This window comes from Nilaparvata lugens, chromosome 5 (assembly GCF_014356525.2).
Source record: "Nilaparvata lugens isolate BPH chromosome 5, ASM1435652v1, whole genome shotgun sequence".
Lineage (NCBI taxonomy): Eukaryota > Metazoa > Arthropoda > Insecta > Hemiptera > Delphacidae > Nilaparvata > Nilaparvata lugens.
Window position 1 is genome coordinate 29,682,032 of NC_052508.1, and position 14,058 is coordinate 29,696,089.

At 33.2% G+C, this 14,058-nt stretch overlaps 1 protein-coding gene across 1 annotated transcript in view; it reads right to left on the reverse strand.

Moving 5' to 3' along the window:
- Positions 1 to 1,306: 1,306 nt before the first annotated feature.
- The window catches only part of LOC111058872, a 69,001-nt gene continuing 56,249 nt past the window's right edge, over positions 1,307 to 14,058 (reverse strand). The window contains exons 7-9 of the mRNA XM_039428108.1: positions 9,654 to 9,831; positions 7,638 to 7,806; positions 1,307 to 4,730 (exon numbers count right to left, since the gene is read on the reverse strand). Of these exons, the coding sequence (XP_039284042.1) occupies positions 4,483 to 4,730; positions 7,638 to 7,806; positions 9,654 to 9,831 (595 nt within the window). The 3' untranslated portion in view covers positions 1,307 to 4,482. The remainder of the gene's footprint in view (positions 4,731 to 7,637; positions 7,807 to 9,653; positions 9,832 to 14,058) is intronic.

Sequence of the window (14,058 nt, forward strand, 5' to 3'; positions counted from 1 at the left end):
AGCCGCCATCTTTAACTGAATTTGATCGAAATTGTTCGTGTCGGATCCTTATATTGTAATGACCTTAAGTTCCAAATTTCAAGTCATTTCGTTAATTGGGAGATGAGATATCGTGTACACAGACGCACATACACTCATACACATACACACACACACACACACACACACACACACACACACACACATTTTCTGTTTAAATATTGTACCTTAAGCCTGGTAATTGGGAATCTAAAATCAAACTTTGCATAGATGAAGCGGAGCTCCTGAAATTTTTACAGATAAAGGACGTGTGAAAGTTGATAGAGCTTATCAACGACTATTTTAGGTATAAATTTGATCAAAATCGTTGGAGCCGTTTTCGAGAAAATCGAGAAAACCCCTGTTTTTGACGACACTTCCGTCATTTTAGCCGCCATCTTGAATTGCATTTGATCGAGAATGTTCGTGTCGGATCCTTATAGTGTAAGGACCTTAAGATCCAAATTTCAAGTCGTTCCGTTAACTGGGAGATGAGATATCGTGTACACAGACGCACATACACTCATACACACACACACACACACACACACACACACCACACACACACACACACACACCACACACACACACACACACAGACCAATACCCAAAAACCACTTTTTTGGACTCAGGGGACCTTGAAACGTATAGAAATTTACAAATTGGGGTACCTTAATTTTTTTTCGGAAAGCAATACTTTCCTTACCTATGGTAATAGGGCAAGGAAAGTAAAAATGAACGTGTTCAGATTGGCCGACGGAATTTTGATCGTAATCTATGTTGAATCACAAAGCTGATGTGAAATAGACTGATTGATTAACATTAGGAGATACGTCTGCTAATTCTTCCGAAGACGTATTTCTAGCTACGCTACGCTTGGTGTGGAAATACCTTTATACTTTTGAATGAGCGGTCTTATTTTCAACATAGTCAATTTGACCATGTTCAAGAGATATTTGACGGAGCTTGGTGAAACCATCCATTAAGCTATGTTGTTTTGCTCTAATATACATATCTATCTATTTATTTTTCTCTACTATACATAATTAGTCAAGTTGGCTACAGTGAGCTGTAGTATTACTTAACTACAAAGTAGTTGTTTAGTATTAAAAATAATACAAAACTTTTTTACTTTTGAATTACGGTACTTTCATTTTTTAACGCACTCTCTCAAACTAAAGAACCGTGATTTTATATGATGTCACAAATCTCCTCAGCATCTTCTTACTATGATGTTTTATACCGTACTATAGAAACTGACACATGACATGGAAAACACACTAATGAATTCGAAATTTTTCAAGAAAATATAATAATTTTATGATACAAAAAGAAATGAAAATATTCAGGTACAAGAATTGAGGCAAAACATACAAGACACTAATTTAAACTTTGGACATCATTTTTCCCAAATGATTCATTTCACCAGAACCGTACCTTTCTACCAAAAGATCAAGATCATAGTTTTTTACAAAATGAAGTATCGTTTGAATTTTAAATAAAATAAAAAACAAGAATTCATCAAATCAAACACATCGATTCTTTGAAAATTCATTCGCCTTACTCTTTTAAATACGACTATTTACAATATTTACAAATAATATATAGAGTTGCAAATAACAAAAATGCATAGCATTGTAAGCACCATATTTCATTTCAGAACTTACTGTTTGAGAGAAACTCGACAAAAATCAATTTTAATGAGTCGATTTTCCCATTTACAAGCATAAAGCAAGTAGATTAGATCTACTATCTATCAATCTTAATTATACTAAAACAAAAAAGGAATTTCTTCATTCATAGACCTAATATACAACTTTACATTGATGCATTGATACATTCTGAATGTGTAGCTAATACTTATTACATTTTTTTCGATTCAAATTACATTTTTCATCTTCAGGACATTGATCTAGAAGTGCCATGTTCAAATAGAAACATTTGAATAAGAGATAAATATGAATCATCAAACAAATCTAAATCAGTTTGCTTTGGAATGGATTGTTCTGGATTTTTCATCACTATTCTCGAAATCACTTGAAGATTAAATTAGAAACGCTGAAAGTGCCACTACATAAAAATAATTAGAATCACTTGTTAGAAATGTTTCCAGTAACACAAGCTAGTAATCAACTACCAAAAATTTCATAATAGTTTGTTAAGTCCCTCAATAATACTTAACTGATACACAATACAACAAATTGGAATTTATTGTACACATTCATCGCTTTCATAAACAAATACTTATCACTTATTGTTTTGAAGGTGAATTTCAAGTGTTCCAATTACATATCTATTTGATACTATTTTTTTTCATACAAAATGTATTGAGAAAAATCACATTGAAGGTGTATTTTTGAAATTTTATAAAGCATGTCATGTTAGATGGGATTCTTTGTCAGTTAATAATAACTTTATTTCTGCCATTACAGCGTTTCCATACCAATACATGAGTCTGGAGCTTGTAAGGGAATCATCCTCGGCAAAAAAGCAAAAGCATATCACCACTTTCTAATGCTTACAAGCTATGCGCTTTTGTTACCAACCGACTAATTACATAACTATTAATAAATTATCAAGTATTCTAACACAACATTCAAATTCATCACTATATAGCCAGCCATCAACAAAACGTTCCAGCAAACTGGTTCTAGTGAACAGGTATTTGTCTCCTAGTACACCTGGACAGGCAAGAACACACAAAAGCTACTTTGAACTGAAAAATAGAAGGATTTTTGGAGGTGAGAAAATAGAAACCGTCAAGCATTATCTTCTAAGTCTACTGAATGACATGATTGGTATGAATAGTAAAAAAAAGATGAGAAAATCTGTCAGATTATTTCAAACTATTTTTCACATTCATTCTATTTTTATATACTGATCGATTCAGCTTTTTGTTGGAACATTAGCCACAACTATTCTCATATCGATGCAGGTTTGACGGATGGCTCACACACACTGAGTCAACAGTGAGGTGTAATCGTCTGTTCACACAGAACGAATTACATTTCTAAACTAAAGAAATCAATTCTTTATAAGTCATCTGTACAGTGCTTTCGTCTGAAACCCTTTATTATAAAAATAAATCATTCATCAGTCACCTGTACAGAGCTTTCACCTGCACACCTACATCGTTGAAAGTTTAAAACGTACAGGCACTCACGTTCAGGTTTCGCTGCCCAGTTGGACTTGTTTGGTGAAGCGTTAAATTAGTGGTTGGCCTAACAAAGGTGGTCTAGTGTAGCCGATGACAGACGTTCTACTGCTTATTTATATGTTACACGCTTTTGTTATAGATGGTTGAGTCAAAAAAAAAGAGGTCAACATTGAGCTATATTCATCTATATATGGGTTGATTATTAAATATGTCTTCAATTGAAGCTATATATATATTAAGGCTGTTCGGTACACTTTTTTGTCATTTAAATTGGATAATCGTTTTCAATATAATTTAATTGTTAAGATCATTATAAGAGTGAGAAAAAGTGACAACTGAAATTTCTAAGTGGTCTAATAAGCGAGTTATGGGTTGTTGAAAGTGCTAACTCCGTTTTCTTTCCAGATCATAAACGGTTTTGAATTTTCCATTGGAGTTCTTTAAATATATTCAGTATATCATTGGCTTTGTTCTAGTATGCGTTTTTTCGCGATTAATGCCAGAATAAACAAGTTATCGAATTTACAGAAATGTTACTTTTTTATTTATGAACGATATGGGGAATAAAATGTTTTAGTTTGGAAAGATACATTTTTTAATTTTCTGGAGAAGATCTGTTAATATAGTCGAAACTGTTTATGATCTGGAAAGAAAACGGATCTGAAAAGTTAGCTCTTCAACAACCCAGAACTCGCTTATTAGACCACTTAAAAATTTCAGTTGCCTCTCTTTCTCACTCTTATAATGATCTTAACAATTATATTGAAAAAGATTATCCAATTTGAATATAAAAAAGTGTACCGAACAGCCATAAGAAAGCGATTGTGGGTATTTATCTGTATTTATCTGCTTCCAAATAGAGTATACCAGATAAACAAATAAATTGCAGTGGAAGGAGCAGGAATAGAGTACTTCGAATGTGCTCTGTTTCTCTCGCAATCTGTGTTTCAAGACAAGTGGTTCATCTATGCCAGTAGTCTCCAGCCGTATAAGAATAAGATAGTTGATATAGCTATTTAGAATGATAATTATTGTTTTTATCTAACTGTGACAACTTTGCATTATTTTTGTGTTTTCGGTTAAATGAATGGAATTAGATCTGTTTTGCACAATAGCCGTCTCAATATTACAATATCATCTTCACAACCAAACCTTTCTTCCCGAGATTAACCATCTACACCAACCGGGTAATTACTACCCAGCAATGAATTTACAAGTATTCTAGCACGATCGCTGTAATCTTTTACCCGAGACTAAATCATGTCCGAGACTGCACTAGTCATAAATTAGCAAGTATTGTAGGTGGATCACTGTAAGGTAGGTCGTCCGGTGTAGCCACTGACGGATGTGGAGGCCAACGAGTGCTTGCGGGAGTGGTCCCTGACAAGGTGGTCGATGGTGGACCTCCTCCGCTGTGCGGCCAGTACCCCCTGCAGCCGGCAAGCCAGGTAGCACATCAGGAACGCCGAGCAGAACAGCAGACAGCCCAGAGCACCTGAGATCACCAGGAATGTGCTGCACGAGTTCTCCATCGCCGCTGTTCTGTGGTACAGATCTGCAACAAGTTCAAACTCAAATTTTATTTCAAAATAGAATGTGTCCGTGCTTCGTAGGAATCATTAAGGAACAGTAGGTGTAGTTTTATAATATTATGAGTGTTTTAAAGCTCTACTTATTATTCAAGGTTTGGACTTTTTGAATAGTATACAAGAGTAGAATACTATTATTGTATTGAAGTATACAAGAGTAGTATTGTATACTCTTGTAAGTTTACAAGAGATTGATAATGGTAAAACGTCTAAAACTAGTATCTGGAAACGCTTTAATAAATAAGTGATTTTTACAATACCAATTCAAGACGTTTCCATTAAATATTTGCAAAGTATCATTTTTCATATTTTTTATTATTCATAATAAAATCAAAATGTGTTTAATTTTCCTGAATTTTGAAGTGATAATTGTTCTTTTGAAAAGTTGAACTGACATAACCTACATTTGAGTTTTACTGTAGTTAGTATAAATTGTAAAGGGTACCGTTTAGGACATGAGCCCTTTCTTTCATGAGTTGTATTTTCTTCGATTATAGCAATTAATGATGGAATTAATAAGAAAATGCCCAGTAATTCAAAAAAACCCTGGTGTTTTCAGTAACCATACTTTATGGATGTTTTTTGTGGAAGAATGTAATAAAAATGAACTAGCAATAAAGCATACGCACCTCTGGAAGTTTTTGTGATTTTTATCACTATATCCAATGTAACTAGAATGTATTCTAGGTACCTTGACTATATCCATGAATTCAATTCTGAACTCTCTTCCACTAGGAATAATACATATCAAGGAACTTGATAAATATGTTCCGTGGTAGAAATATAATATTATTTATTGAAAAATAATATTCATACAAATCGAATTGTAATAGGCTATTAATTGATCTAATAACTAATAATATGTTCTTAGAGATCTGATTTGTACTGGTAGTTCTGTGAACAGTAGACCTCACGCAGTTTTCTCATCCACAAGTATCTGATGTCACCTGTTCTAGTTGATTCAGTTGAATCACAATTCACAGATGAATTATAATTTACTCTTAAAAACTGTTATTTCCTTTCTCCAAGATCAAAAACTTACTTATGTTAATAAACTCAGTTCACGTTTGAATTTGTATCCCATATGATAATTTATCGAGTTCCGTGATAATCTTTCTTCCATATGATAACAATATTTCTCAACTGTTTAAGAATTGATTTTTTTCAATCAAGAATATGATAATTTCTTCAGCATTATTCAGTTAATTTAATCATTTTTTATTTTATTTTCAATCACCTATTAAATTTGTTTTTCAAATGTGATAATATTGATACTGATGGGCACAAATCATAAAAATATATTGTAGCCCTACCTTATAGAAATAGACACGGTCAGACATCTGTGTAATGCATGCGATGAATAATCCACTTGTCAGCTGATTGATTATCAATAATTCTATGGTCTGATTGATCCTACCTTCAAAGTATAATATATATATATATATATATATATATATATATATATATATATATATATATATATATATATAGTGATATCAGAGTATAGAGGAATTCCTTTTCTCTTCATATTATCCTTAAAATGCAAAATTCCAAAAAACCTTGTATATACATCGACGCGCAGTTGAAAAAGGAATATTTCTGCTACATCTCATCAAATTCTATCAACGCGTTTGGCCATAATCACGTTACATACAGACAGGCAAAAGAAAATCCGAGTTGAAACATAGACCTCACTACGTTCGGTCAATGATACTTTACCGTGATAGAATAATTACCCAATTTATTTCTTCTTAAACCCACGATATTTTTATCACTTCAAAACTCAATTATCTTGAAAATCAATTATTTTGACTATAATTATTATTGTAACACTTTTGTGTTATCTCATATTGACATAATCCTTGAAACTGGAGTCATGTAATACAAGACAAGGTATGGTGGTTTTAATTGAAATAAAATAACTTTTTATTAAACACAGAAAGCCGCACGAAATGGTTTAAGGTTCAAGTGTTTGAGTGAAAGTTCAAGGTGGAGTATCTTTTTATGGTGTGAATGTGTGTAATAGTATATTTCGCACCTAGGGCCGAAAATGAGATATTTCCGGCTCGAAATCGGTTTTTAAGTCCGAGGCCGTAGGCCGAGGACTAGAAAAGATTGAGAGCCGGAAATACATTTTTGCCCATGGTGCGAAATATACTATTACACACATTCACACCATAAAAAGATACTCCACCTTGAACTTTCACTCAAACACTTGAACCTTAAACCATTTCGTGCGGCTTTCTGTGTTTAATAAAAAGTTATTTTATTTCAATTAAAACCACCATACCTTGTCTTGTATTACATGACTCCAGTTTCAAGGATTATGTCAATATGAGATAACACAAAAGTGTTACAATAATAATTATAGTACTAATAATATAATTACTTTTTCGCCACACCAAAAAAAAACTTCCCAATATATAAGAAATTAAAAAATAAATAAAATTCAAACAGCCTATTTTGATAGTTTGAATCTTGGTTATGACAACTTTCACTGTCAATTAATTTCAATATTACTAATTAATAATTTACAATAGTGACAATATTTTTATACTATTAATATTTCGAATAATTGTTTGAATTTTTATAGCTCGCGCTTTGCGCCTGGTGCAATATCTCATGGATAGATAGATGAATAGAATTTTCATTACTATTTTGAAATAATGTGATTATTAAAAAAAATTAATATAATTGCATATTTCACAGTTTTGTCTCAAAATATATCTAAAAAATTGATTGAAATTTAAATTACGGTAACTAATATAAAAAATAGCTAATAACTTCATCACTAATTCTCATCAGGTCAAAATGGAAAATTCTCTAATTAGGTTGCTAGGCCTATAATAATGATGGGGGGAAATGTTACTTACCTCCGGGCATCAGAACTGTGTATTCTATGTTCTCTTTGAACTTTGTGAACTGCTTTTCATGAGCTGAGTACCGCGAACCATTGTAAGACGAGGGAATGAACTGATCTGATACGTGCCTCCTTCGTCTCTTCCCATGGCCGGATGGTTCGAACAAATCCAAACAGTATTCCTAGAATCACAGAAGACAATTTAGCAAGTAAACAATGAAAATATCATTTTTCTATGGATGCTTCTAAAGATTATTCAAAGCGGGCGTGGTAGGTTTTTACAATGGTTTTTCATTTTGATATTCAAGCTACTGGAACCAACCCAGGGACTTGATATATGTTAACATTCAAGTGGCAATCTTTATTTCAAATATTCAATCAATAATTCACGAAGCAGGACAATGATTAGGAGAGAAACAACAGACTTAACCCGCGCGTGCGTGCGTGCGTGCGTGCGTGTGTCTGTGTACACGATATCTCATCTCCTATTTAACGGAATGACTTGAAATTTGGAACTTAAGGTCCTTACACTAAAAACCACTTTTTTGGACTCAGGGGACCTTGAAAAGTATAGAAATTTAGAAATTGGGATACTTTAATTTTTTTGGAAAGCAATACTTTCCTTACCTATGGTAATAGGGCAAGGAAAGTAAAAAGTCTGAGAACGGCTTAATATCTCATAAAAAAGTGATTCCAAGGTGGATGTGATTGGGGATGTTACTGGAATTGAAAATACTACTTCACTATGACTTTAAAAATCTGGTCCGCCATTTTGAATGCAACTTTATTATTTTAAATAGGAAGGTGGTCATGCGATACATGATTTCGATACGGAATTTCAAGAAAAAAATGAATGGCGAAAACCGCACATCGATATCTCAAACCGTTTAGAAGATATTCACAATATTAATCAATACCACTCATGTATTTCATTTCTGATTTGCATGGTACTGATTGATAATGTGAATATCTTCTGAACGGTTTGAGATAACGATGTGCGGTTTTCTCCATTCATTTTTTCTTGAAATTCCGTATTGAAATCATGTAACGCATGACCACCTTCCTATTTAAAAAAATAAAGTTGCATTCAAAATGGCGGATCCAAGATGGCGGACCAGATTTTTAAAGTCATTGTAAAGTAGTTTTTTCAATTTGAGTAGGATCCCCAATCACACCCACCGTCAAATTATCTTTGTGTATGAGATATTAAGCCGTTCTCAGACATTTTTCTCTCTTTTCTGCTTTGAATAGTATTGATTAATAATGTGAATATCTTTGAAACAGTTTGAGATATCAATATGCGGTTTCCGCCATTCATTTTTTCTTGAAATTCCGTAACGAAATCATGTATCACATGACCACCTTCCTGTTTGACAAAATAAAGTTGCATTCAAAATGGCGGATCCATGATGGCGGACCAGATTTTTAAAGTCATTGTAAAGTAGTTTTTCCAATTTGAGTAGGATCCCCAATCACACCCACACTCAAATTACCTTTGTGTTTTATTAAGCCGTTCTCGGACATTTCACCCACCCTGTATGGTAATTGATTTTCCCCCAATATTCAAGCGAAATAAAAATCAATATGGATGAATTCTTTCAACAAAGCGCAAAATACTCCATTCACACTCTTAGAACTGAGACTGGCTACTTGCAGTAATAACACAACCGGAATTGTATTGACTTTTGTGAAGATTATATAGTTGTGACATGTGTGAAATTTATGAATCCATCTGTCTAGTCTAGTCATGGTGATACGAATATCTTGAAGTTTCAATTCTCAGCTTAGTAGATGGGTCCCTGTGAATCAGCAAGACTATTTATGTGGGTGAAATCTGAGCCGTATTTTTGACTGAGGGGGGGGGAGAAATTAGAAATATATCGAATCAATTGTGATGTGTTCTGTCTTGAAAAACCATGAATGATCATGGCCATGAATAGCCTAATTAAAAATTTTTTTTTTTTCAGTAGTTTGAAGTGTGTTACTGTAGGTATCTAAAGGAACTATGTTTAATTATAGAGATTCATACCGGTTGGCAGTCAACAGCATCCATACAAGCTTTTATTTGCGAATGTATCCAAAGAGTTGAACGCTCTCTCATGCTGCTGAGAAGGAAGGCCTCGAAGTCCAGGAATACCTCATTCTGCCTGTCTCTGTACCTAGCTGGTTGATGAGGAATTATTGTCACGAAATCTCTGTTGCGACACCTGCAATACAACATATCAACCATCAATTCAATCCTCGTTCACCAGGAGTTTCAATATATTCTTTTGAGAAATCCTATCACTGACGATCTAATTTCTAATTTACGTAGGTAATACATTCCAAGATATTTCTAAGCACATCAAAAATCAGTAGCCTCATGAGAAATGAAAAGAAATTCAATACAATATTTGAATAATTAATAGTATACAAATGGTAGATTTAGCGGATACCTCAATCTTATTACAATTTAAAATTATTGTCAGAAATTTATGATTTTGTTTTAAATTGAGCATGCGGTTGAGGGCTTCAGTTGTAATATAATTTAGTTTGAATCGACGATTATTTTATGAGGGAATTGACTTAACCAATGGACTACCACACATGGATGTGATGATTGTGGATCGTGTGAACAGCAAATTCAGTTTTATTTGTTTCATGAATAAGTGATAAGGTGTAAGCAATATGTGCCTCACTGAATATGTAAGGGTGGGAAAATGAAAAACAAGAAAAGATCGTACAGGTTTTGATTTTTTAAAACAAACAATAAATTATTAGTACAAAATTAGAATTATAATTAGAAATTACGAAATAATAATAAACAGATGAATTTTTCAAGGGCTACTCGCTTTGCTGCTAGTGAAGATTCATTTGCTGTGGTTATGAAAAATTTTAAACAATGACTCAGTAGTCACCTACCTTTATGAAAATGGCTTCCCAAATTTGGCATCCACTGGTTGAAACGCGACGTTAATTATTAATTAAAAATAAAAAAAAACTGATCTAATGAAGTGGGTTCAGATCCCTTCCTATTCTATAATACAATTCTCTTTAAACTGCCCGAACTGTGACAGGAAAACTGTATTATAAAACAAGAACAAAATCTATCCCCTTTCACCAGAACAGCCGGACTTACTCACAGTCCTAACGAACGAACTCACACACCACCAAAGTAAAATTTTGGGTATTAATATATAACTCAGTCAATGCCAAACATGAAGCCATTTCAAATACATATTTTTATCAGTCGCACAAGCGAGCACGTTTGTTATCAAAAACAAAAGAGAAGCTACAATAATTTTGATAACAAATGAAATAAACAATCTTTCTGTCGATGACAAAAATTGTTCAAAGACAAAAACACTGTTCATTAAACTTTTCCAAATTAAAACTCTAAAATCCTGATCAATATGAGATAAATATATGATTCATATATATGTCCCATATGACCAGGTGACAAAGGTAAAAGCTTCACCTATGAAGATGATAACTTACAATGTAGTACCGGTAGTGAATGTTAAGCATAATCACTGGTGAATGTTGTGGTAGCCAATCAAATTGAATGGCGAGACTAGGAATAATTCTAACTGATTAAGCAGGCCATTCACTATACGACAGTTTGTTCCAACCACTTTGACACTTGACACTGGGGAAACACAAGTACCCACGTTAGCGCATGCGCTCTGCATTCAATAGTAATTCTATCAATAGTTACTTGACGCGATATTTTTATGCCGCATATTGGCTAAAAACATATACTAGTAGTTCTGTGAACAGTAGACCTCACGCAGTATTCTCATCCACAAGTACCTGATTGAAACTATAGACCTTACGGAAATACAGCAATAGACTGGCTTTTCTGTGGAATCACTTGTCAGCTGATTTATGATGAATAATTCTATAGTCTAATTTTTACTCTAATATTGGCGTATGAAGGAGGCTCCTTTTTCCTTTTATATTATCCTTGAAATGCAAAATTTCCAAAAACCTTGTATATACGTCGACGCGCAATCAAAAAAGGAACATACCTTTCAAATTTCATGAAAATCTATTACCGCGTTTCGCCGTAAATGCGCAACATATAAACATATAGACATTTAAATATTTAAACATTCAAACATTCAAATATTCAAACATTCAAACATTTAAACATTAAGAGAAATGCCAAACCGTCGACTTGAATCTTAGACCTCACTTCGCTCGGTCAACAATAAATGTTGTATTAGCATTCCAAGTGTGATCAAATATTCATAACATTTTATACTCAGCTCATTACAAATAAACAAAAACAGCAAGCAAAGAAGTAACCTTGACGGAAAGTAACCTTAAAATTGGTGAAAAAGTTTTTCAGTCACGCCAAGTGGCTATTGATGCAAATACTATTCAATACAGAGTGCATGGCCTAACGTGGGTGCTTGTGTTTCCCCAGTGTCATGTGCCAAAGTAGCTGGAGCAAACTGTTGGAGAGTGAGTGGTGTACTTATTTCTAAGACTCTAATTACCAGTGCAATATGATTGCACCGGAACATAAATGATTTCTGAAGGGATAGCTTCTATCCACAATTCCAGTGCACATTCACTATCGACTAATTGAAGAAAGTTTGTCATTCACTAACGACTTTGAAGAAAGAATGTGATTGTGACAATTTCAAGTGATTGGCTGATAAAGCGTATCAGGTTTGACCATGTTCAAATGTCTTGACAGAGCTTGGAGAAACTAAGCTTACGAGTCTTGACACTGTTTAGTTAACAATGGAGGATTGTTTTGAAAATGTTACTAAAACTATTCAGTTGGACTGACTGAATGAATTTATGAATTTAATCAACATATAAAGTTTCTTGATACTTAATACTTCCAAAAAGCCTTCATCCTATGAATAGAATATTCGTTCACTCGTCTTGATTGTTAATGAGGTAACAACAAAAACTAGTTTCTCGTCATTCTGAGAACGACTTGAAAGTAAGAAAGTAATTTTAAGTGATAATATTCAATAAATTAATGAAAAAATCATGATTGGATATTGAATATTAATTTAGCATGACTAATTAATAGTATATACTACTAGCTTGCCCGGCGAACTTTGTACCGCCAAATAGTCAATGTATCTCATGTCAAATTTAACTTTATTTGGTGAATCATGAATTTTATTTGACAATCAATATTTTCATTTACATCTCAATATTGACTTCATATGTGCTTATTCATGCAGCATTTATTATTCCGGAAACATATTCTTCTCAATCAATTGGTAGTAATATCTATCAGTAAAGTGATAAATTAAAAAAAATAGATAGGTTAAATTAGTGTTTTAAAGATGAATATAGTTCATAGTGCGTTCATAGTTTTTGATTGCCAAAAGATGGTCCAGGAAATATAGTCCAGTCACTATATACATTGGTGCATGCAATTTATATTGTAGTTATGTTTTTTAATATATTATTTGGGTACATAAGAAAAGTCCAGAACCAATTTCTTCATGCAAAATTTCCTTGTGCTAGATACAGGGTGGCCCGTATTTTCGGCTCATTTTCCAGTTTTCAGATATTTCTGCCAAATCTCGTAATCGGACAGAAATATTTGCTCTAGCCTTTTTTCTAGAATATGAAATTCTGAATAAAATGAGATCATTCGAAACTCTCTATCTCCAATGAGTACTGAGTCATGAATTTTTCAAAAATGAGTGAAATTTGAAGAGAAAATCAATTTTTGATGAATTTTAGATTTTGATCAACAATATCTTCCGATTTTTACCATTTAGATGTATAATTCAAAATCCCTCTGGGTGTATTTTTGTGCTCTACAATCTGAGATCAGGTAGAGCGCTCTATCTCATACATATTTCCAGGTACACCTGACAACAATGCTCCTTGTATTGTGAAAAACACCTAATTTTCAGCTTCAACCATCATCACCAACTACATAGTCTTCACATTGATAATTCGCACAATGACATAAGATTATGTTCTATGATAATCACCCGTTAGATGCACTTCATTTCAGTATTTCCTAGTGGAGAGGTGCGCTTAAGGACACCTCATGGATCAAAATTTCAAACACTTATAATTTCTGACACAATGCTCAGATCTCATCGTACTACACTTCATTCTTCTCGGCTCGTCAAGGCGGTCCAAAATCATGCATCATAAGTCAAATTCTGTCGAAAAGTGGAAGATTTATTGTTGAGTGTACTTAAGCCCATATTCCAATACACAAAAAAAACAATTTTCTATATTCAAAGCTGCATGTCTTTTGAAATACTTCTGATAAAATTCCCAAATCGAGTGAGGATGTGAAAATTGTCCCCCTCTACCCACTGCAATAAATAATACTTTCAATTCCAATACCATTCAAAAGTTACAGAAGATTTCAAAAATGGCGATTTCAGTTTTTACATTTTTTTCCGTGTTTTTACTGTTGATCAAGAGTTTCTAAAACGAGTCTGATAATTCAT